A 23,753-nucleotide genomic window follows, 5' to 3' on the forward strand; every position below is an offset into this window, starting at 1 on the left:
ACAATCACAGGAAAACAAAGGGGAGAGGCAGAGAAAGATAGTAAGGGGAAAAAAAAAAAAAAGGAAAGAGGAAAGTCTCTGACATGGGTCAGTGCGTGGTTCCCTTTTATTAGATTTTTATGGTTGAAACCATAACTGAGTTATATGTGACAAACAGATGCACATCAAAAATTGAATTATTTTGAGTGATGAGTGATGAGTGATGAAAAAAAATTAAACAGGCCTAAATAGTCAGTTTTTTTTTTTTTATCAACTGTTTTAGGGATTAAACTGATTTTAGAGACTAAATTAGTTAGTTTTAAAAAGTTTTAAACTTGGTTAGAATTAGCCCAAATGAAATTTACCCAATATATAGATATAGAGTATTTTTTTTTTTTTTTTAAAGAGTACTGGATATTGAGTACTTGGTTGCAGTTAATCCAAGTACAAGCTTCTAATACCAAGCATAGAGTGCAATTCAATCCTGTCTTTAAAGCTGGCCATAAATAAAATTTGGCCATAAATTAAAGATGCGTATGCGGAAGGACCGTAGGACTCATGAATGGACAAACCCAATAAGATTCTTTTTTTTTAAGGAATCCAATAGGCATCTAAAACTATGTTGCATACGTTCTTTAACAACATATATGTATAGAGAGAGAGAGAGAGAGAGAGAGAGTACTGCGAGGCTCCTACTAAAACAGGAGGAAAATGTTAAGGCTAGTTTTGCTGACAAGTTTAGCAGCACTAATTTTAGGCACTGATACATTTAGCAGAGATGATTTCCCACCTGACTTTGTGTTTGGTGCTGCTTCCTCAGCTTATCAGGTAATCACTTAAATTCTTTTTGGTTCTTTTTATGTGTTAATGATATATATATTTTTTGGTTTACTCATTCTAATGTAAAATAACAAGTAAACATCTTCTTTTTTTTTTTTTATTATTTATATTTTTTGTTTCTTCAATCGTTTGTGAAAGGTTGAAGGTGCAGCAAACGTAGATGGGAGGACCCCCAGCATATGGGATACATTTGCCCACGCAGGTCAGCACATGTTAATATATATTTTTATATTCAAATATTGTTATGTTTTATATTGAAAAGTAAGGTGAAAATATTTATTTGTCGACAAACATTATTTACAAAAGTTTATGCATACGTGAAAGCACTTTAGGAATTGACAATTACTTCCAAAAACAGATTTTCTTAAAATCCAAACTTTCTCAATTCAAACAAAAATAATTGCCTATCAACATTTATAAATCAAGGAAAAAAAAAATGAAACAAACACTTTTAGGACCCACCAAATTCAAGAGAGAGGGAGCTTGTGACGGGGAATCCGATCACCAAAATGTATCAACCTAAAACAAAACTGCAAGAGAGAATAAGAAATTCACCACAAATGTGGCAAAAACAATAATACATCCACCAAAAAAAAATCAATAAAGAGAGAGGAAAAGAAAAATTGCCTTTTTTGTTTTGGGAAGAAAATGGAATGGACAGGAGAGAGGTATAGACGAAGTAATAGGAAATTTATAGAAAAGAAGATGGGGGAGAAGAAGAGTCAAGATAGGGAGATAAAGAGTTAGAGGAACAACGGGAAGAATAAGAGTTAAGAAAGTGAGAAAAGTTGGAAGACTAAACCAAAATTAATTACTAAACCTACATTATTATATGCAGCATAGATAACATTTTTTTATTATTAAATATTACCAAAAAAGAGGAAAAATTGTTGGTAAAAGGAGTGGAGTGGCTGATGACATGTTGGAATAGAAGTTTTGCAAAAGTAAAAGGAAAAACAAATAGCCTAATGTGTCCAAGAAAAATGAACTCTAATACATTATCCTTTATTTTAAAGCTTGGGGCTCCCTAGGAGGAACTTATAGTTATATATTTATGAAGATGAGAGCTACATTTTGTTTTTTTTATCTTTTTATCTATGAAGAACAAAAGTACAATTTGTCTTTTTCGTCAGGCTTAATTAGCTTCTCTATCTGTCTCTCTTTTGGGTGAATAATCTCTCTTACACAACTCATCTTGTAAGTAACTTAAGGCATGAACAAGCGCAGCGGAAGGGGGGGCCTGTTTGGTTTAAAGTACATTAAGAACCCAGTTACAAGACCTGATACAAACCGTCATTGTGAAAATTTTAACACATGGAAATATATACATCACATTGTTATGAGAGAAAGTCATAAGATGTAACTAATAATTCTATCAATTAAAAAAATAATCTAAAATGATAGTTGTAAGTGTAATTGATTTGATCCTTGAACAACATAAAGCTTGGTGAAATATACTAATTAGTAAAAGAATGATCATTGGTCTGATGGGCTTAACTATGTAAGACTTATTACTAGCCTGCTTCTTGTCAAAAAAACCATGCCTTTTTGTCAGAACTTAAAAATGGAATGATTCGGTTGCACTTGTGGTGGCGGCATAGAAGAAAAAGCAAGCCTCTTTCCTCAAATGGACTTGTCCATTATAAGTTGAGAAATATTTGTCTATATTTGAGAATCGGCTGCCTAATTGGCCCAACTCATATTTCAGGTAATATGCATGGAGCCAGTGGGGACATAGCATGTGTTGGGTACCATAAATACAAGGTCAGTCTATGTAAGGAGCCTTTCTTAAAGGTCTTTTACCATAAATACCGATCACATATTGAGCTCAATTAATCATCTTTTGGTTTACACATGAAGCTAACGATTCTCTCTGTCTGATATTTCTTGTAACAACTATATGGTTATGTCCTGACCAAGCAAGCATAATCAACTGTCAAAAACACACCTTATAATCTTATATGTATGACTACGTTCGTTTAATTCTGCAGGAGGATGTTCAGCTCATGAAAGACATGGGTTTAGAAGCCTATAGGTTTTCCATATCATGGTCACGGCTTATCCTAAGTATGATCACATAACTGTCACTCACTTTAACTAAACAAAAAATAAGTTATTTCTAGTTGTTTCTCTCATGCTTAAACTTTTGATGGTCTAACTTTTAGGTGGAAGAGGAGCAGTTAATCCAAAGGGTTTGCAATATTACAACAATCTCATCAATGAGCTAATCAGCCATGGTTATAGCCAGCGTCCATCATTGATGTTGATAATGCCATTTTCTTAACAATGCAGGCGTTTTTTTTTTTTTTTTCAACAAGGAAGAAAAAAAGTACTTCCAAGAAGCTAATATAAAAATGAGTTTCCTCTAGTTGAGATTCTTCTCCTCTTGATTGCACATAGGAATACAACCGCATGTTACATTACACCACTTTGATCTTCCTCAAGCACTTGAAGACGAGTATGGAGGATGGGTTAGTCGGAAGATTGTGTATGGTTCCCCACCCTTTTCCATCATGCGCCACTTTCACTTAAAAGTATATACATTTCCTTCACTTAGAACAAATCATTGCTAGGAGTGTGAATTAATAATTAGATCTGGATGCAGGAAAGACTTCACAGCATATGCAGATGTGTGCTTCAGAAAGTTTGGTGACAGGGTTTCATATTGGACTACTATGAATGAGGCCAATATGTTCGTGCTTGGGGGTTACGATCTTGGAAGTCTGCCTCCTCAGCGATGTTCACCTCCATATGGAGTTAACTGCTCTATAGGCAACTCCTCGACTGAGCCGTACATGGCAGCTCATCATATCCTGCTGGCACATGCTTTAGCTACTAAATTGTACAAGAAAAGATACCAGGTATGATTCAATCTGTTGATTGTCAGCATTTTGACCAATGTAGCAAATATATAAATTGCCCTTCTATTTGACGTTCAAGGACAAGCATCATGCTTGATCATCCTAGCATGTTTAAAAATTCACTACTTTTCATTTAGGCCATCATTTTTCATTTGAGAAACATGAATTTGAATGTTATGACTATATATATATATATATATCAAAGTGCCAATTTAGAGAAACTGTGGGCGATGCAGGACAAGCAGCATGGTGTTATAGGGCTGAATGTCTTTTCCTATTGGTTTGTTCCTCAAACAAACAGTACTGAAGATAAAATTGCCACTCAAAGAGCCCACGACTTTTACTTGGGTTGGTAAGTTCCAATTTCATGTATGAACTGGTATCTGTTTTCTCTTCGACTTTCGTCATTTTAGTCTGGAATCGACCAATTCTAATGTCTTCTCATGTCCAATTTCCTTTAGTAATCTGCAAATGAATTGGATCTCAAAATTTATTCAAGCTTTTGGCAACCATTCCTTGCTTTGTGCTGCAGGTTTGTGAATCCCTTGGTATTTGGAGACTATCCTCAGACCATGAAAAAGATTGTAGGCTCTAGACTTCTGTCCTTTTCCTGTGCTGAATCCAGTCAGGTTAAGGGTTCATTTGACTTCATTGGAGTAAATCATTATTTCACAGCGTATGTCAAGGACAACCCGAGCAGCGTAAATATAGAAGATAGAGATGTTATGGCAGACATGGCGGTACAGTTAACAAGTATGTTTTTGACACATTGTTGGGATTTTAGTGGAATAGGTTGATAATGACGGACAAATGAAACAAAAATTATTAACTTTAAAACTATTTTCAGCTTGGATTTCATTACTTTGTTTTAGTTTGATTGAGCTTACAAAGTCAATTCTGATCACCCATCTATGTATTAGCCTTCATTCTAATATTTGTTTATGGTGTCCTGTATTTCTTGGCACGTGAAGTCTTGGCCAATGTAACCTATGTGTTAAGCAGTTGTAGCTATGCTCATCTAATTTAGATATGGAATTAAAATAACTCACTAATTTTTTGGTTGTGGCAGGGATTCGAAATGATACATCGACATTTGAGGTGAGAGGTTGAACATAAAAATTTAAGGCCAGTTTACTTTTACTGGTTATTTCAGTGCATTACTAATCAGTTTGTTTGACTCAGTTTGCAATTGTACCCTGGGGTCTACAAGGAATCCTGGAGTATATCAAGCAAGTTTATGGCAACCCTCCTGTTTACATTCATGAAAATGGTCTCTCTCTCTCTCTCTCTCTCTCTGTGCGCGCATCACTCCTTTAACTGTGAAAATTTGTTAATAGTAGCAGTATTGATAATTTCAGCTGCAATGCAGTATTATAATTTGTAAGGCATGATAATTTGCTTTTGTTTTGTCAAAATAGTTCTCTACAAGAATTTTAGTGTTAGTACATTTGACCACAAATTCCACATTGAGAATTTGACCATAGTTTCACTTAAAAAGGATCAATGATAAATATTACTAAACTATAACATGACAGCAAAATCAATTGTCAAAGTATGTTTTCGCAAGTTGTAGACTTGCATTGCAAATAAATAAATCTTTATAAAGTATAAACATTTCCTTCCATTTTAACTTTTTTTTTAATTTTATTTTTGGAGCAGTTATGTCAATTTTTATAGAGAAACTCAGTAGCTGGATGTAGAATCATGGAAAACATCATCTAAGGGATGAATGGAAATCAAATTGGAGCCCAAAAAAAAAAAAAAAAAAAAAGGAGAAGAAAGAAAAAGAAAAAAAAAAAAAAAAATGCCACTATGAGAGTATGATTTGGATGTATGCTGCAATACACAGGGCAACCGTGGCAGAATGTGACAAATATTTAATAGATTATTGATATATCTATGGTAGGCATATTTAAAGTATCATAATGCACAACTTAATGGTTTGTAACAGTTTGAAATAATCAACCAATTCATTGATAGAATAACTAAAATTTATAGAAAAGTTTCAAATTTTCTTCATGTTGCTAGTTGAAATATTGCTCATTCTTCCTTTGGGTAAACTCTTCTAGCATAGAGCTTGCATTAGGTTGGTACTTCATCTAATTGAGGAAATCTGACATGACATACATCTCTCTGCAGGTCAACGAACAAGACGTAATTCAACACTGGAAGACTGGCCTAGGGTAAAATATTTGCATGGATACATAGGCGGTTTGCTTGATGCAGTGAGGTATGTTTGTAGACCTTATATAAACCTAATACATGATGTGAGAGTCTTGTCATAATTGTATTTGAGTTGTATGCATTCCTTGACATCTTATACTAAAATTTCTTTTGCTCTTAGGTTTATTTGGCAATCTAATTTTGATAGATAATTAGCAAGGCATAGTGACTCCCGATTTGATAATTCCTTTCACACATTTACTGAATTAAAAACTAAGAATATTGCCTATGTTATGTACTAATATGTGTATTATCTTTTCCTGAAAGAGAGCTAGATGTGACTAATTATTGCTAATTTATCAAATGAATTAGTTGCTTCACTAGATGTATTAAAAGGGTGTCATGATATGTGGATTCCATACATCTCATCCAGTAAAGTCTCTTATTGTAAAAAAAAAATATATATATATATATTATATGATAGGTCTTAATTATATTTCTGGTTGTTTTTTTTTAATTGGTACGTAGTTACCAACATTTGATGTGATTACTTTTCTCTTACTACTCTTAAAATCTTGGAAGGAATGGATCAAATACAAGAGGTTATTTTACATGGTCCTTCTTGGATTTATTTGAAGTGGCGGATGGCTATGAATCAAGCTATGGCCTATACTTCGTGGATTTGGATGACCCGGATTTAAAAAGACAACCTAAGCTCTCTGCTCATTGGTACTCCAATTTCTTGAAGGGAAAAAACATCAGTTCAGATGGATATATTGAACTTCAGAAGAATTTATCTGCAGTTTCTACCAACTTTCAGTAGAATCTGCTTTCTACATATACTTTATAACAGTTTCGTGTAATATTCTTCTTGTTTATTATTTTTGTCAAAGCATATGAATAACCAGTGTTCTGCTTTGTAGCAATTTTTCATTTTTATACTATAATATTTCAATTTCTTTAATGTTCAATATAATTAGTGAGAGAGACAGAGGCCCTCTATAATATTGCTGAAGATTTTAAAGACAACTATTCACTTCTTCAAAATCCATCTACTACGATAAGTGGAGATCACTTGGAGCCTTTTTTCTGCTTGTGTGTTTGGCTAGCATATATTTTGGAATGGAATGCTATTTTAGGGGAAAAAATATTTACAAATTAGAGGGCAAAAATATCATATATGGCACTAAATAGAAATTCATTAAAACAAATTATCTATCAAATTTGTCCATTCTGTCTAAACATTCCCACCAAACAAATAAGGAAAAAAAAGGAGAAAGAAGGGTGCAATTTTTTTGTGATCTTGATCATGACATGATTCCTTAATCAAATCACTGACAAATTATCTAAACTCATATTCTCCTATTCTTTCTAATCTTCTCGACAACAATATAGAATGGTATCCTCTTATCAAAAAAATATAAATGGTATCCTTTTGAACCAAGGAAAAAAAGAAGAAGATTCATGATCAATTTCTTCAATTATACCAAAGGAGTTGGAGACAGTTATATAAGCTCATATAAACCTTAGCTGACCCTAGTGGAGGCTTAAGCAAGTGCCACCAACCCAACATACAGTATGCCAGTCATGCCTTAATTTAAGAACAGGACAAAATCACTCATGCACACCATTTACTTGTTATGGTCTCTAACAACCTGAATAACTTAGAGCAGAACAATCTATCATGGTATTACTATTTCCTGACTCCTCTCTAGCTAATCAACCATAATTTACTTGCCTGCATCATGGTTCATCTTCCACAAATATAACTTACGAAGAGAATAAAACAAGATCTTTTTTGTTGGATCACAATAATAAATTTCCTTTCTTATTCTCTTGAGCTCTCTGCTTCAAGTGAATCTAGCTAATATGCCGGAACTGCATATTCCAAAAAAAAATGTAGATGAGTATGTAAAAAGGGTCCACTGATTATATATATAGTATTTACAACTTGAAACACCCCACAACCCCACCCCGTTAGTAGCCTTGCTCCAAAATTGTTTTCTTTCACATTTGCCTTTCTCTTTATTCTCTTCTCGATGCAGAGGTAAAGGCAGGAAAACACCCCAAAAAAAAAAAGCGCGTAAGTTACACTACATGCTACATAAAACAACAATTAAACCTTAGTCCCAAATTTTTTTGATACAATGATGCTACATGCAACACGCTTCACTTAATAAAATGTCTAGTAAACTTTACTAGATACTCCAAAATCTGTCATGATACATCTAGGTCATGTACCTCAACTTTGACTACTTTGATCTGATGAAGCACCATGCTTACTCAGCTTCGTCAAGATGTATGCCATGGCAACTTTAGCACCCAGGCTAGAGTGACCACGAGAAAGGCAGATTGCACCCCCAAGAAGAAGTAAACCATTGGCTAGCAATTTCCTTGAAGGCCTCTTAGAGATTTTCCTCTCTTTGGCTTCACCAGTTTGCCCACAAAAGGCAGTTGCACTGGTAGATTCAGAAGAGGTCCTGTTCATGGTATCTAATCCAGGTGGCACCTGTGTGGAGGAAATTGTTAACCATAAACACAAGCAAAACAATTGATATGTAGTAATCCCCTAAAATTACTGAAACCATTAGTTCTCTGTCTCACCAATGCATAGTGGTAGGCCAATGTTTCAACTAAGATTTGCTCAACGCTGTCAAAATCACAATTTTTGATTATCTATTGACATTTTTGATGAACATCACAACATTGTAAAACAACTATGATTTTCACAATGTTCAGTTTAGAGGCCATAAAGCATCACATGGAGACTAACCAACTTTCCGGTGAATCTAACATAAAAATACAAAGATGGCCTCTGAATATCCTAGTAGTCCAAGAGCTTTAACCTCAACAAATACTTTCAATAACAACCAAAGAATACAAGAAATCAGTGAAATGTGAATGGACAGTACCAACCTTCTGAATTAGAGTGACAGCTGAGCTTGATTGAGGATGGCTGATCCCAGAGTATTTGCGTAGTGCACTATCCATCTTACACACATAACTCCAAATCCCCTTAGCAAAAGCCAACTTTGCCATCTCGACATTCAAACCAGCATCTTCTTGGTGAAACATTTTGATCTCACAAGCATTTCTCCCAGGTACTGTAAATAGATAATTAAAAATCACAAAACTATCGCTTTTCATTTTAAGAATAAAAAATCAAGCTTGCAATTCTCATGCACCTGGGTTGACCAAAAGATCAAATTGAAGTACAGGCAGAGCTTAAGTATAGAAGAGATATATATTCTGTTTATCCATCAAGGGAATATGATACATGCCAAAGATGATCTTAGTTGAAATATGTATCACATGATTTTCAACAGGTTCAAAGTTTAAATCAACATAGGCTTCATAGGGTGTCACATTCATATTTCAGTTTAGCATTGAGTATATGACCAGACATGAAAGCAGGTTGAGTAAATTCATCATTTTCTAGGACAAAGGAAATTAGGGGGAAAAAAGATGGGTGAGGGCAGGGGAGATAAAAAAGAAAGTATTAGGAACTTGCCTTTCCTTATCTGCCAACCAGATCTGAAAAATCTAACACGTACGAACTTCTTCTGTCGTGGTACTGAAGGATGTTCGCATTCCTATCACCAAGAATAAAAAGAACTAAAATCTCAGGTAATTGTTAAAAATTGCAGAGAACTTCTAACAGAAACAAAAGCATCAAAAGTTAGAAAGGTTTAAATTCTACTAAAAATTAACATATGTTCAAACCCCTCATATAAGTATTTAGCAAGTTCATAAGCATCAAATGGAACAATGATAGTTATTCTTTTCTACGCCAACCTTCGACAAGGTCTTTTGGCATTGATGACACCATTTACTGAAGAAGAAAGATTAATCCTTTTCATTACATCCTGAACTCTCGCTCAGATGTACCTACTTGCTTCCTTAGGTACATCTAGAATTCTCCCACAGAGAGTAGAGAGAGATTGTTTCAGAAGCAAGGATGTTACAGACTTGAATACCAGTGGCTCCAAGAAATAGGATATGCCAGGAAGAAACAAGATCTTTAATGAGGGTACTTTATTTCTCTGATGTAGGCATAACAATTAGACTGATTTCCTTCACCAGTTAAACTACTAGGCACATATTGACCAAACAAGTAGTTCAAAACTTAAGATAAGCCAATTTCATGACAACCTGTGAAGAATTTTTTCATGTGTCACAATCATGAGCTAAAAGATCAACAAGTGCCAAAATTGCATGGTTTCAGGTATCGAAAGTTTAGTTATCCAGTAGGCTTGACTGTGCAGTATTACTCATACAATTTCAAATTAGCTAAACTACAGCAATGTACAAAAGCATTTGCTTGCTAATAGTGGACCTTAGGCAGTTATGAAGTGTCACTTCCAAGCCCAAAAGTTCACAAACCAAACTCGCCTCGTACCATAGGTGGACAAAGTGTAATTTCCCCCATAAATTTATTTATCTCAGTGCAGAGCAGCAGAGGCAGTTGAAAATTTTTAAAACCAATGACAGAATATAACTTAAAACGAATTGAATAATCAAGAGGACAGGTTTATATCCATAAATACAGTTCCAGATCCAATCATGTGCTGTATAAAACCTACGACCACAAAAATGCCAAAAATGCTATGGCATTTTTACCATTTTTTTTTTCCCTTAAGAATAATCCTTACTTTCACACATAAGAGCACATGCTATAAACTACAGTAATTTGCAGAAAAAGTCTAACTTTCCAGCATGTTATCAAATATTAGGAGACTCAGATCACCCCCAGAATATTGAAAGTTACTTATCTAGGTTAAAAAAAAAAATTGCTTTAAGAAGCTTAATGAATTTTCTTTTCTTCAAAGCCAGTAATCTTGTCACTCAATAGCACATGCAATAATGTTGCCAATACTTACCAAGATATATGAAAGCGGAATAATCATATCTCAGATTCATATCAACTTATATATATGGAAGATAGACTGGGTGGTTTGCCTATATGTATGTGCTCATGAAGGTATATGTTGCTATATACACCATTTTACATCATTAGTCCAAGAAAAATTAAAAAAGTAACCAGTCCTATAGTGTTCAAATTTATGTTAATGGTTTGGATTTGTATATAATTTCACCAACTAGAGTGAAAGGGGATCGTGCCCAATTCATCTTGACAGATCACACCTCCGCCATTGATATTCCTATTTGTTCAAACACACATACACACAAAGATGCACACATCAAAATAAACCAATGGCTAGATGAAATTCTTAAAAGTCAGTGCAGTGTATTCAAGCCTACATGGATTTCTTCTGTTGTTATGAATCCCAAATTTCTCAACCAAGATGAACATCTTAATTATCTCTGTGTGGGTGTGTGTGTGTGTGTGTGTGTGTGTGCACTTATGTGTGTTTATGACAAGTAACATACTTCCCTTCTTCTAAAAGGATTTTCCAGTTGTTCATACCAAAAGAAGAAAAAGAAAAGATCCACAGCACAACCATGTAGAAAATTACAATCAGAAGAAACTAAGCAATGCCTTTAACTAATAACTTGCATATAAGACCACATTTAGGTTACAGTTACCTTAAGAAAACAGTAGAATGTTTTATCCTTCCCTTCCCACAATCTCCAAGCTAACACATATTCTCTCGGTGTCAAGAGTGGAAACTTTTTTATTGTACGACCAATTTCAACTCCATTAATTTTATCCACCTGCAGCTGCTCATGCTCAACCACGGTCTTGTCCCACTGCTTTCTATAATCATTGTCCATGTAGAAGTTTTTTAACATCTCAGGAGAACAGTTCTCAAATACTGTCACACTCAAGTATTTTAAGGGGCCATCCTGCAAGAAAAAAGAGAGATACACTAAATCAAGTCCTTAACCAAGGAATGGCTAAACCATTTGAATAAAATTGGACACAGGCCCATGTCAATAGAGATTGCAAACTAGGTGTAAGCCTATTCAGGTGTCATTACCCAGAGGACAGTAACTGGATTTTACTTTTGGAACCTAATTTGAATCTGTTTTTTTGATATGTAAGAAATATATAAATATATATATATATATATTTTGATAAGTTTAATAACACTTTTTTATTTATAAGATAAGAAAAGACGGTTGACGTGCTTATATTAATTAAAAGAACTGAAGTTTCCAACAATCTAAAGAGCAAGAAAGGAAGTTATAGTGACTAATTTTCAACATAGATTGAGCTGTAACCTTAGGCTTGCAGCATTTTGCATTGTAGGATAGAAGATTGTTTCTTTTGTCTATGACTTGTTCCCACTTCTCACTTTCATTGAGCTTCTGATCCAATTTTTCAATTAAAAACTTTAAATCAGCATCTGAGACAATTTCCGAGATTCTACAGGAGTAAACAGAACTTCCGAGTCAGTAATAAAATCACAAAAGCTGTAAGCAATGTCAATTTAGAACATTGCAAATTTTTTTGATAAGTTGTTGAAAACTAATGCACACCATTTAGGTAAGTCAAATTGATCCAAGTAATAATCATATTTGAAAATTGGAAACAAAGAAATCACCCACAACAATGAAAACATGAAGTACCCCATCACAGATTCTTCCAAAAAGCTAGCAACTTCATTGACAGCATTAGGATTAAGGACCCAGTTGTGATAATAAACCCAAAATCCATAAAACAGAGAAATGGCCCACAACAAAACCAACTTTGTTCAAACCCCATCACCAAATAGCTTATAAAGCAAGAAATTGAAGCGAGAGCAATCCAGTTGTTACCAGTTGTGAGTATAAACCCAAAATTCACCCAAAAATAAAAAACACACAATACAAAACAAAACAACAACAAAATCAAGTTTCAGAAAACCCACCACAATTTCAATGAACAAGTACCAAATTGAAGAATACTATCAGTGACCCAATTTACCCTGTTGTGATGATAAAATTCCAAATTCATATAAAAGATAAACAAATGACCAATCACCCAAATTTCAACGAAACCAATGAAGAAGCACCAAATTAAATAAAAACAAGAGTGACCAAATTCAAATTACACAAAACCCAGAGAGAAAAACACAACGACAAATCTGAATTGGTAACGAATCCTAGACTCCTAGTACAACCATAACAACAAAATCAAACATTGTGAAAAACCCATCACCCAAATTCCTCAAAACTCAATGAAGGAGCACCAAAGTGAAGAAAAAGACAGAGACAAACCTGAATCGGGAATGAATCTTAGTACAACCATAACCATAACCAAAAAAATCAAACTTTGTGAAAACACCACCACCAAAATTTACAAAACTCAATGAATAAGCACCAAATTGAAGAAAAACAAGAGTGACCCAATTGAAGTTAAGAAAAACCCAGAAAAAAAAAAAAAAAAAGTTCTCACATTTTACATACCTGAATTGGGAATGAATTTTAGTGCTACCAGAAATAGCAGTGGTGGTGGTGGTGGTCGGATTGGAAGGTGAGGAAAATCTAAAAGAGAAGGTCTTGGAACAGTGCCAAACCAAGATGAGAGACAAAGCAATAAGAGTGAACCAACAACCACCATGCCTGTTTTCCCGCCAAATTTCCTCCCATGAACCCTGGAACAACATGGTAGAGTCCCAGATTTTCAACATGTTTATCTCTCTCTCAGTCTGTATGTCTCTGTGTCCTGTCTGTCTGTGTGTGTATTTTCTGTTATATATGAATATGAGAAAAATATATATATGAGAATTTTACTATGTATGAACTGAATTCTGGGTATCTCAGTTTGTTTAGAGCCCGAAAACAATGGTTAACCAATTTTAAGGCCAAACAGCTTTTGGTTAAGTCATGAATAACACCAATATTGTAAAAACAAAAATAAATGTGGTGGAAATATACCACATAATATGGTTCCAAAGTAAAAAACACAAGGAGGGCTTGACCTTACCAACCCTGGAAGCAAAACTGAAACCACTAACCGAATTGAAGTTTTACAAAATAAAATTACCAAATTTTAAATTGCTACAATTTAGTAGTACTTACTAATTTTACCCAACACAGTTTTGAATTCATGGACTCTTCAATTATCGAGTTTGTTGCATGTGAAACTTTGTCCACAACTTCAAACACTTTTGGTTCAGCATTTTAACTTTTGGAATATGCAACAACTTCAACACCACCCGTTTTGAATTTTCTTCAAGCTTGATCACCAATATAGACTTTTGAGAGCAAGAAGTAGTGTACCTTCAAGTTTACAATCAGTAGCTCTCTAAAAGTCTTTTTCACTTGCTCTAGGTTTTTCTTATATACTTTAAGCTTAGATGCATGAAACCGTAGTCACTTGATGGGCTGAATGGACTGAATTCACGATTTTCACCTAACACATTTTGATTGATCCAAAATGAGCTTGATTGATCGAAATCTTGGCTATTCGATCGATTGACTAGCTATCAAAAACTATCAAACTTATAGAAACTGGAATCTTTGATATGCTTGTCTAAAAAAATACACTTCCAAAGCAAATATAAGCCACTTTTGTTCATGATTTGCCAACCTAAAATATAGACTCAGCAGTGTCATCTGCCTTGCTGCTTGTTATAAATTATAATATGTTGCTTGAATTTTAGGTGGATGCTATAATATGTGATATGAATTTGAGGTGCACCAAGTTCATATGTTATTTGTTACATAGAATCATTACTTAGAAATCCCACTCCTGTCCTGTGTGCCCGACATTGATTTTTTTTTTTTTTTTCTTATGACATTGATTGTGCCATTTACCAACCTTTAGTCTTTTTTATGATAAGGTATGTCAAACCTCACACACAAGAAGACGCGTGGCTTTCTGGTTGTTTTAGAAAGAGAGAGAGAGAAAAAACAAATTTGGTCCTAGGCACATCAATTATTGGAGAATAAATTATTCTTGTGGAGTGTTAGCTGTGGTGAGAGAGACCTCTATGAGTTGTATTTGGAGTTTTGAGTTTCATGGGATTTTTAGTGATGACTAATTCTATGATATATTTATTTGTAATTGCTGGTTAATATTCCATTGTAATGTTTATAGTATGGTTGTATTACACAGCAAAATTGAAGGGTAAATAAAGTGTTATGTTTAAAATTTTAGAGGTTTTTTCTTTTTATTTTTAAGTGAGAAACCACGTAGAGGTTTTGTATAGTTTCTCCTTTCTTTTTTTCTTTTTTCCCCAGAATTCAGTTGACAATTAGGCTAGCTCCATATAACTATGTGTGCATGCCGAGTAACTTTTCTCCTCGATCTTCTCATCCATGTCAACCATGATATCTACATTCCTCAATATTCAATGCACCCAAATACCATTTTCCCAAGGATTTTAACATTTATAATTGCTTATGTGCCTTATCGTGGGTCGATTCAACGTCAAATAATCTTTCCTTTGTGGCTAAAACCAAGCATTCATTTCACCTTACTAATTAGTAGTTACCCAATTTGAAAAATAAATTTAAGTCAACCACAAAGATCGAGGCAAGCCCCCTAAGCAAAAGCACTCAGACTAGAGAAAGCACACTTTTCGTAGATAGAAAGCTATGACTAGTGTTAGAAATGTTCAATGATTGTATTGTATTTCTTAATGAAAAAATGTATATAGATGCCTTTATATAGGAGGCATATGTGTACAGTACAAGTAAATATGTGTGCTATACAAGTAATCTAACTAGGCCTAAAGCCCACAACACTATATATGTTAACAACCCCCCCTCCTCAAACTCAAGGTGGATGTGAGACCAACTTGAGGTTGTCAACCAAAGTACGAAGGCGTCCCTTAGAATGTGACTTGGTGAAGATATCTGCAAGTTGATCTTTAGAGGAGACTGAGATCAGTTTGAGAGCACCATGGACAAGATGAAAACGGATAAAATGACAATCAATCTCAATGTGTTTAGTCTGTTCATGGAAGACATCATTGTGAGCAATATGAATAGCACTCTGATTGTCACAATAAAGAGGAGTAGCAGAGGATGTAGACACACCTAAGTCTTTGAGAAGCCATCGTAGCCAAAGGAGCTCAGATGTGGTATCAGCAAGGGCACGATATTCTGCTTCAGTCTTGGGGCGGGCCACATGAGTTTGTTTCTTGCTTCGCCAAGAAATCAGAGAAGAACCAAGAAGAAAGCAATAACCAGTGGTGGACCTGCAATCAATAATACTAACAGAGGTTTAAAAAAAAAAAAAAAATCACACACACATGAATAACTGGAGAGAAAACGTCATGAGAACAAGGGGAAAAAGCATCAGTGTGCCTTGCCTACCTCACCTAGATTTCAAAAGCATACTATCAAAGGCCAAACACATACGTCTGATTATGTAACAAAACCCTATTGCCCAGAGATGCATTAACAACAAATTAAGAAAATCAGTTAACTTTGTTTTCAAAAAAAAGGGAGGGTTTTTTTTTTTTAAGTACAAAATAGTAGTTACTATCAACTATAACTATTTTGTTTATTTGCAATGGGGCAAATGAATCTTCCAAGCAACAACAAAATCTTTTACGACGAGAAGCAACTTGCCAGTATAAGTTTGGCCAGTTTCTTCTAGTGACATCCAGACTACTTAATAGTTATTTAAAAATACATATGACAAATTGACAATTAAATAAAACAAAGTCATCCAGGCTACTTTAAAGTGTTTCTTTTGAGGTCTTTTACTACATTGCTTTTGTTTGAAGTGCCTGCAAAGATGGGGAACTTTACAAATAAAAAGCATCAGTATCTTAACATGAATACTCTCACCCAAAAAAGAAGAGCTTATGACAGAAAATGGAAAACTGAGGACTACAATTGATAAGAAGCACTCAGAAAGGACATATCATACAGGAAGCCTATCGGCTTCACTAAACTTGTAAGACCTTTTGCATTCAGATATCAGCAAAACCTGACCTAACAAAATAATTTTGGCACTAAAGGAGTAGAATCCAAGTCTTTAATCACATACAGTAAGCCCACCGAAAAGTTCCCAGTGCTAATACGCTGTCCTAACTGGCATGAGCAGAAGAGACGACTGCTGGAAGAGTATCTTCAAGTAAGACTCTGGCACCCATCGAGCCATCTGAGGCAGAAGTAGCTCGCTCTGTGAGGGGGACTTCTTTACTACCCTCCTCCATGCGAACAACTTGAGCAAAACTCTTTGACATCTGCTTGATGAAATCACCGGATAAAGCAACAGCATTTCTGTGCTCATTGTCTCCAACTACTCCGACAGCCATCAGGCCAGCTTGCTGTCTGGCCTTCCTTTCTTGCATGGCTTTCTGCCGCTCTTCATAGTAATCAAAATCATCCAGAATGGACATATCAGTTTCATAATTCTTGAAAATATTCAACATCTCAATACCCTGCTCCAATTTCACCTGTAATATTTAAAATTAAAACAGAGTTGCAGAAAAGAAGTTGTAAGTAATTTAACCTTGAAAAGAAAAAAATGTTTATTCAATTTTTAACAGATTAGAATCTTTTAAATCCACGTTGAAGTCTATTAACATTATTACATGTAGAACACTATAATGAACCTCAGTCTGAAAGATAAGATTGAGGTCATATGACAAGTAGGAAAGAAGCAACAAAACAAAATTTAATCTGGGAAATCATCTACAATCTAAAGACTTCGAAAGGGTTCCAAAGGACAAGACAATAACAATCAGAATGCATATTTAGCTTTTCTGGATTCTTTTCTGGTAAAGATCTTGGTTTTATGAGTATCATTTTTGGCTATTCAGAATTGTAAATAAGAACCAAAAATTTTTTCTAGTTAATGGGTTGAATAGTTGTGAGACTGAAGAAAAAATTTGTTAATATTAAAAACCATTTTTTCCTCTGATTGATAACCATCCCCTCCGCCCAGTGGCAATGTCAAATGGATCTAAAGAACAATGGACCAATATCAAAAGTGTCACTCCTAATTGCTATACATCAAACGAGTTATGAAAAATGCCTACCTCCTGGGTGTCTCGACTGTTAGTTACAGGCTTGTTGTCATTGTTTTCAAGTACAATGTGACGAAACTGACTATTAGGGACATCTTTGATTATATGCCATTTGACAGGAAACTGCCCACTCCATTTATCTTGCTGCCAGTAAGTTACACTCTTGTCAAAGTCGACAGGTCCAACCATTTCAGCCACCCCACAGAACTGAGCACTGGCATTCACCTGCAAATAAAAGCATCATATATAATTGGTGCACAAATTTTATGAGTGGGGCCTAATAGAAACAAAATATAAAAAGAAGCAGATACCAAAGAATCTGAATATAGGACATAACAGTACTCATATAGTGGCACAAACTAAATTTTCTTCTAGCACTACAGCATGGTATCAGGCTTGAGGCATATCAAGATCCTGCCAGAATAGTAAACACAAATAAAAAATAAAAAGCACATCTCCAATCAAGTAGAATGAATACAAAATTAATGCACACCATCATTAGCATAGACCTTCAAATCCTCATTGACCTCTCAAAAGTTAAGTATAAATGGTGAAATTAACAACATTTACAAGAAACAGATTGACAGGGGGGGACCCAATTGATTATAAATGATCACATGACCAATCCACATGCCTAGAATAGTAATTTTTACTTTATTAACTGGTACATATAACATTCCTCTAACATGGGGGGGATCCCATAAGTGGGATACCCACCCCAATATGAGATAGATGTTATATATATCCCCGTTACACCAAACATCACCTAAATAGACGATAACATATTGCTCACACTTGGGCACCACATCCATTTTCCATTTTCAATGCAAAAATGGAGCAGGTAAAATATCTGACAGTAATCCTTTACTTGGAAAGGACATGTAATACAACTGTGGTTTTTCAACCAATAACAACTAAAATGATAAACATGGAAGTCAACAAACTTGACAAAGGTGTATCAAATAGATTGCTTTTCTGAAAGAAAAGCATCCCTCAAAATAACATAAATGTGACACAGAAATGGGATCCTATACAACAAGTTGCATCATGTCAATTGGACTGAGCAAATAAAAACAGGATTTTTTTAAAAAGCAGCCACAACAAGGTCAGGGATAAAAATAAATAAATAAAAACCTTCCCTTTTAATAAAAGGAGCTTAAGAAAAATCATATGCAACCCCAAATTCATGCCACCACCAGAATTCACCTAATTATAGTCGTCATCATAGTTTCAATAATTCTTTAGCAGCCCTAGTTGACAATAGAAATTTGACAGAAATACTATCACAAAGTATCAAGTACTTACCGAAAAGAATAGAAAGACCGTGCAAGTATCTTGCTTCTCCTTAGCTTCACGATAAGCAGCATCTAATTTTCTATTCCCATTTGGTGTACTGGCCCAAACACTATATTTTATACTCTTGTGAACATTATCTTCGCTGTAAGATTTAATGATGAAGAACTTAGCATCCTTGTACTCTGTGACAAAATCTGGCCTGTTGTATAAACCGTCATGGAGCTTGAGGCTAAGCTTATTATTGTCAACAGAAGAATTATTGTCAGCTGTAATTTGACTCTTTGGCTTTGAGGCTCTTGGTCCTCGATTCTGCTCACTAAGGATATCAGGAGTACCATTACAACTGCACAGAGAAGCACTGCCCCTGAGATGTCTTCTGCTATTTTCAAGTGAAAGCCAGCTTCGACCATTTGATCCCAAACTGGAAATGGATGCACTCCCAAAGCTTGAGCCCTGATTGAAACCACTGGGCAAATAGCCTCTATTATAGGAGTTTGAACCAGATCCAAACCCATACAATGATCTTTGCTGTTGAGAGGGCTGAAAAGAAGTAGATAGCATTTTCACTTTAGATTCTGAGATTTCACCTAAGTACAGATGTCAATCAAAATCAATTCCTACCAAGTGCGAAAGACTGACAACAATGACATGGTAGCTCATACACGGAAGATAAGCAAACATTGCCTTAATAATCAAAGGAAAACAATGATGGCAACCTTGGGTTGCCAGTTTAGCTCCACATTAATGGACATCCAATTAAGAAGGCTCAAATTAGATCTTCATTCTTTAGTCCTATTTAGATAAATTTTTCATTTTAGGATGCACATTGATTTATGGCATGGATAAGAACACGTGGATAGATATTGATAAACTACTGCTAGTACTAAACTAGTAAAAGCTTAAGCTAATAACAATGGGTGATGTTAAAAACTTCACCAGTATTCTAACAATCCCTCTCACATATGAGCCTAAACTCCCTCTCAATAATGGGGACCAATATGTGGAATTTCCAACTTTTACATGGGAAGTAAAGCATAGACAGGATTTAGACTCAAGACCACCTACTCTAATACCATCATGAACCTGCTTGTACCAAATTCTTAAGTTGACAAGAAAGGAAGAATTTAATCACCTAATCATTATTCTAACAGATATCATTTGGAGCTTTCAGATTAAAAGTAATCACATTTTGAAAATGCTCAATTAGAGGATATATCAACTTGCACCTATGATAATATCTAAATTCTCACTTTCTCTTGAATTTAATATAAGAAAAGGATCCCATAAAAAAGGTAAAAAAATATATAAATATATATCCACAGGTCAGATAAATTGTTGGCAAAGAAACAGTAAAATAGAATGAGATCTTTCAACAGAATGTCCATAATAGATAGATATGCAGATGTAAGAGAACAAACCATTCCAATATTCTGTCCAAATGAGCCATGAGGGCCAATAGGCTGTGGGGATACTGCTGGCGAGAATGGCATCAAAGACCTCTGCCTGTCTGAAGGTTTAGACCAATCTGACCAAATTCCTCCAGATCTTAACCCATCAATACCATGCTGAGCATCATGAAAATTCAGACCACCAGGACTTCCAGGAAAATTGGCTCTACCAAAGGATCCCACAGGAGGATAACCAGGCCTTTGTCCAAAAACCATGCTATCGCCTTGTTGATCAAGGCTTACTAAGCTGGCAAGCTCTGGCTGTGAAACTGGAGTTGGTGAAGTAAGATATGGCATGCTAGGAGGAACTAACTGCTGGTAATAAGGTGGCCCGGAGAACGGATATTGCTGGGGGGAGTATAACTGTGCATCTCCACCTACTGAAGGCAAAGGTGTTGTGACCGGGGAATATGGTCCATATGGCATTTGTGGGTTGTAGCCATATCCAGAATGGAACAGAAGAGAAGGATTATCATTGTAGACACCCTGATTAATTTACAGTAAGTTTAATCTAACAGAGAAATGTCAATATGAGAGGAAGAGAAATACTTTTTTTTTTTTTAAATAATTCAATACTTGGGTGTTGGGGGGGGACCCTGGATGCTGTTGGAAACCCCAAGAAGTGTCATAGAGCTACAAACTCTTAAGATGAAGAGAAAAATACTTACAGGAGATCCGATTTCCAGTCCCTCAGCATTGACATATGGAGGATATTCATCCCATTCACCACTGGCATTTTCATAACCTGGAGTTCCACCACAGATAAGAAAGTGGTATCTTATTTTCTATAAGGATAAGATAGAGCACAATTTTAGGTATACAATGCATTGTCATTGAAGCTCTAACCATAATACAGCCTTAAAATGGTATCCTATTGATTGCACTAACCATCTTGACTAGATATTCTATCAACATGCATACAAAGTAATAATTTTTTTTTAAAAAAAAATCAGAATTAATATCACTAAAAGCAAACTTTAGGTTGATGTAGCTGCATCTACACCTACATAGAGATCTGGAATATTATAAGTATTTAATAATAATTAAAGCGAGAATTGTTGTGTAACCATAAATATTCAGGGAGGTGATTTAACAAAAAAAGAGGTAAATATTCAGGCTCATTTAGCTGCAGCAGCCGAATTTTATGTTTTCCATCCAGATCCCAAGGAATCAAGAACTAACCTCGATAGTAGAAGGGCTGAGCTTGGGGAGCATAGACATTTGGCGGGTAAACAGAGTGATCTCCACCTGAAGCCAAAGATCCAACTTGAGCAGCAGCATCCCTTGGATGGACTATAGCGGTAGCATCCTGGGAAGCATCAGGAGAAACTGGCCTCTCACTTTTCACAGAATGAGGCTGAGAACATATATACAGATGAAGGATTATCACTAAAATATTTTCATCCAACTATCTAGATAGAAAAGGAAATAGAATGGAAGAGTTTGCCACGGGTTGACACCTACCTGTTCCTTCTTGCTATCCGGTTCGGCAGGTTTCTCTTCTGCATCCATGATCAGTATGCTCAGTGACTTAGTAGAGTCTTAGAAACACAGGCAGTACAAATTATTGACCAACCAAAGCTAAATTCGGGCATAGGACAACTTGAAGCTATAAATATGTGCGCACAAATCCACGCGTGCACACCTATGCACACATGATAAATGAAGAAATGAATATTTTTAAAGTTAAAAAGTTGTCAGTATACATCAAAAGTCTCACTACTAACTCATAATGAAGAATGACAAGATTAAAGATGAGGGAACAGATCCCCTATAAAGTACAAAAAGAGGTGGAATTTTATTTCTAATATATTAACCTAGCAGAAAGGGATGACAATGCGGCTGAATGATGAGGGAAAACACTACACCAGATCTACCTACATATACTCATAGTCTCATGCTCAACCATGTGTTTATAGGTCATTTAACCAACCTCATGAGCCACATACTTATGGAATTTCCAACTGTCATTTTAGCAGTTTCAATTTAATAGATCCTCTGGAGTCTGGACTATGCTATGCATTCTCTCACCATGTCCACAATTTGTGATACCCATAAACTCTCTTAAATACAAAAATCTCAACCAACCATAATGACCAAAGCAAACTAACATACCATAGAAAATGTAACAAACTTTCTCCTCAACTTGTTGAAATACCAAACCTTCACAAAAAACTCCTCTTGCAGTTCCCCACTTCATCCATATCATACTAATTTTTAACGAACAACAGATATCCCCTTCCCCCTCTCAAATAAATCATCATAGTGAAGGCAAGCTGTAGAATTAGCAACAGGCTAATGCTCCAAAGAGGGTTATTCTCTCTTGTTTTGACCTCACATAGAATTATTTTCCCATTCCAATTTACACAGTTTGACATCTAATGCAACTTCACATTGACAATACTTTGTGTAAATAACTCTCAAGTGTGTACCTAATATACCAATTTATTGGAGCACCATTTCTGGCTCCTACTATATTGAAAACCAATATCTATTGCCACTTGAAATAGTTTCTATAAACTGTGAACTATCATAGCACTATATCTCAATATTGACAGTATCAAAATAACACATCCACACTACAGGACTAATATTTACCTACCACAAATACCAATTATTTGACCAAAGTGATCTACAAAAAAATTCAAATAAATTGAAAAGAGAATAAAAGTATTAGAAGAAGTTCATAGATGATCAAAAATCACCCAAAACTTGCAACAATTCCTGTCACCTTCCAATACCCAGATCCTAGATCTCAAAATAGATTACGCCTTACCCTCCCAACAAAACAGATCAAAAAACAAACTTTACAGACAAACCCCAAAAGTGTCAAATGATCCCATCAAACCCACCACACACACACACACACACAAAATTCAATGAACAATCCAATTCCAAACAACAAAATAACAAAAACCCATATTCATTTGACTTCCCACAAGACTCATACCATAAGATTACAACAAAATAACAAAAACCCATCTACCAAAACACCCAACAAGACCAATAAAATTAAAAAAAAAAAAAAAAAAAAAAAAAAAAAAAAATGGAATTGGAAGAGGTACCAGCTGTACGATCTGGACTTGCCGCCATGAATGAAAGCAGAGGCAAAGATCTTCAGAGAACCTAAGCAAAAAGCAAGAAAAAGAGACACACAAAGAGACAGACAGATAGTAGTATCTATCTAAACTATCTCAATTGTAAACGTCAATCTAAAGCACATAATGATGACTTATACGTACAGTGTATCCTATATTTATATATATTCTGCAGAACCCAGATGAACT

General features: G+C 35.1%; 3 protein-coding genes across 6 annotated transcripts; 1 reads left to right on the top strand and 2 right to left on the bottom strand.

Moving 5' to 3' along the window:
• The first annotated feature begins 657 nt into the window (after positions 1-657).
• Positions 658-6,807, top strand: LOC111994637 (beta-glucosidase 11). Of its 2 annotated transcripts, XM_024026529.2 has the most exons (13): positions 658-807; positions 958-1,021; positions 2,528-2,583; positions 2,811-2,886; positions 2,985-3,056; positions 3,220-3,307; positions 3,425-3,680; positions 3,917-4,032; positions 4,213-4,433; positions 4,750-4,778; positions 4,863-4,950; positions 5,820-5,910; positions 6,426-6,807. In XM_024026529.2, exons 1-13 carry the CDS (start codon positions 691-693, stop codon positions 6,664-6,666), a joined length of 1,515 nt encoding a protein of 504 aa, XP_023882297.2. In that variant the 5' UTR covers positions 658-690; the 3' UTR covers positions 6,667-6,807. The 2 variants fall into 2 exon arrangements, with proteins under 2 accessions (XP_023882297.2, XP_065635422.1); XM_065779350.1 differs by lacking the exons at positions 658-807; positions 958-1,021 and having other exon boundaries at positions 2,564-2,593.
• Positions 6,808-7,753: 946 nt separating this feature from the next.
• On the bottom strand, positions 7,754-13,544 carry LOC111994640 (uncharacterized). Its single transcript, XM_024026534.2, has 6 exons — positions 13,197-13,544; positions 12,030-12,174; positions 11,391-11,651; positions 9,355-9,436; positions 8,760-8,947; positions 7,754-8,352 (listed from the first exon to the last, which is right to left on the bottom strand). Exons 1-6 carry the CDS (start codon positions 13,418-13,420, stop codon positions 8,086-8,088), a joined length of 1,167 nt encoding a protein of 388 aa, XP_023882302.2. The 5' UTR covers positions 13,421-13,544; the 3' UTR covers positions 7,754-8,085.
• A 2,850-nt stretch (positions 13,545-16,394) lies between these two features.
• Positions 16,395-23,753, bottom strand: LOC111994634 (YTH domain-containing protein ECT4). 3 transcript variants are annotated; one of them, XM_024026525.2, is made up of 8 exons: positions 23,532-23,753; positions 21,931-21,968; positions 21,649-21,823; positions 21,135-21,211; positions 20,437-20,952; positions 19,028-19,558; positions 17,735-17,947; positions 16,395-17,149 (listed from the first exon to the last, which is right to left on the bottom strand). In XM_024026525.2, the coding sequence occupies exons 1-8, from the start codon at positions 23,557-23,559 to the stop codon at positions 16,778-16,780; spliced, it is 1,950 nt and encodes a 649-aa protein (XP_023882293.1). In that variant the 5' UTR covers positions 23,560-23,753; the 3' UTR covers positions 16,395-16,777. The 3 variants fall into 3 exon arrangements, with proteins under 3 accessions (XP_023882293.1, XP_023882292.1, XP_023882294.1); XM_024026524.2 differs by having other exon boundaries at positions 21,931-22,007; XM_024026526.2 differs by having other exon boundaries at positions 21,931-22,111.

This window comes from Quercus suber, unplaced genomic scaffold, assembly GCF_002906115.3.
Source record: "Quercus suber isolate HL8 unplaced genomic scaffold, Cork oak 2.0 scaffold_206, whole genome shotgun sequence".
Lineage (NCBI taxonomy): Eukaryota > Viridiplantae > Streptophyta > Magnoliopsida > Fagales > Fagaceae > Quercus > Quercus suber.

Excerpts from the sequence above, each read along its gene's own strand:
- LOC111994634 (XM_024026524.2), bottom strand. The coding sequence starts at position 23,559 with ATGGCGGCAAGTCCAGATCGTACAGCTG. Across the intron at positions 22,008-23,531 it reads AAGTCCAGATCGTACAGCTG|ACTCTACTAAGTCACTGAGC; the intron begins GTACCTCTTCCA and ends TGTGTTTCTAAG. Across the intron at positions 21,824-21,930 it reads CGGATAGCAAGAAGGAACAG|CCTCATTCTGTGAAAAGTGA; the intron begins GTAGGTGTCAAC and ends ATATGTTCTCAG.
- LOC111994640 (XM_024026534.2), bottom strand. The coding sequence starts at position 13,420 with ATGTTGAAAATCTGGGACTCTACCATGTTGTTCCAGGGTTCATGGGAG. Across the intron at positions 8,948-9,354 it reads TGGTTGGCAGATAAGGAAAG|TACCTGGGAGAAATGCTTGT; the intron begins GCAAGTTCCTAA and ends ATCTATTTACAG. Across the intron at positions 8,353-8,759 it reads CTGTCACTCTAATTCAGAAG|GTGCCACCTGGATTAGATAC; the intron begins GTTGGTACTGTC and ends TCCTCCACACAG.
- LOC111994637 (XM_024026529.2), top strand. The coding sequence starts at position 691 with ATGTTAAGGCTAGTTTTGCTGACAAGTTTAGCAGCACTAATTTTAGGC. Across the intron at positions 1,022-2,527 it reads GGATACATTTGCCCACGCAG|GTAATATGCATGGAGCCAGT; the intron begins GTCAGCACATGT and ends CTCATATTTCAG. Across the intron at positions 3,681-3,916 it reads TGTACAAGAAAAGATACCAG|GACAAGCAGCATGGTGTTAT; the intron begins GTATGATTCAAT and ends TGGGCGATGCAG.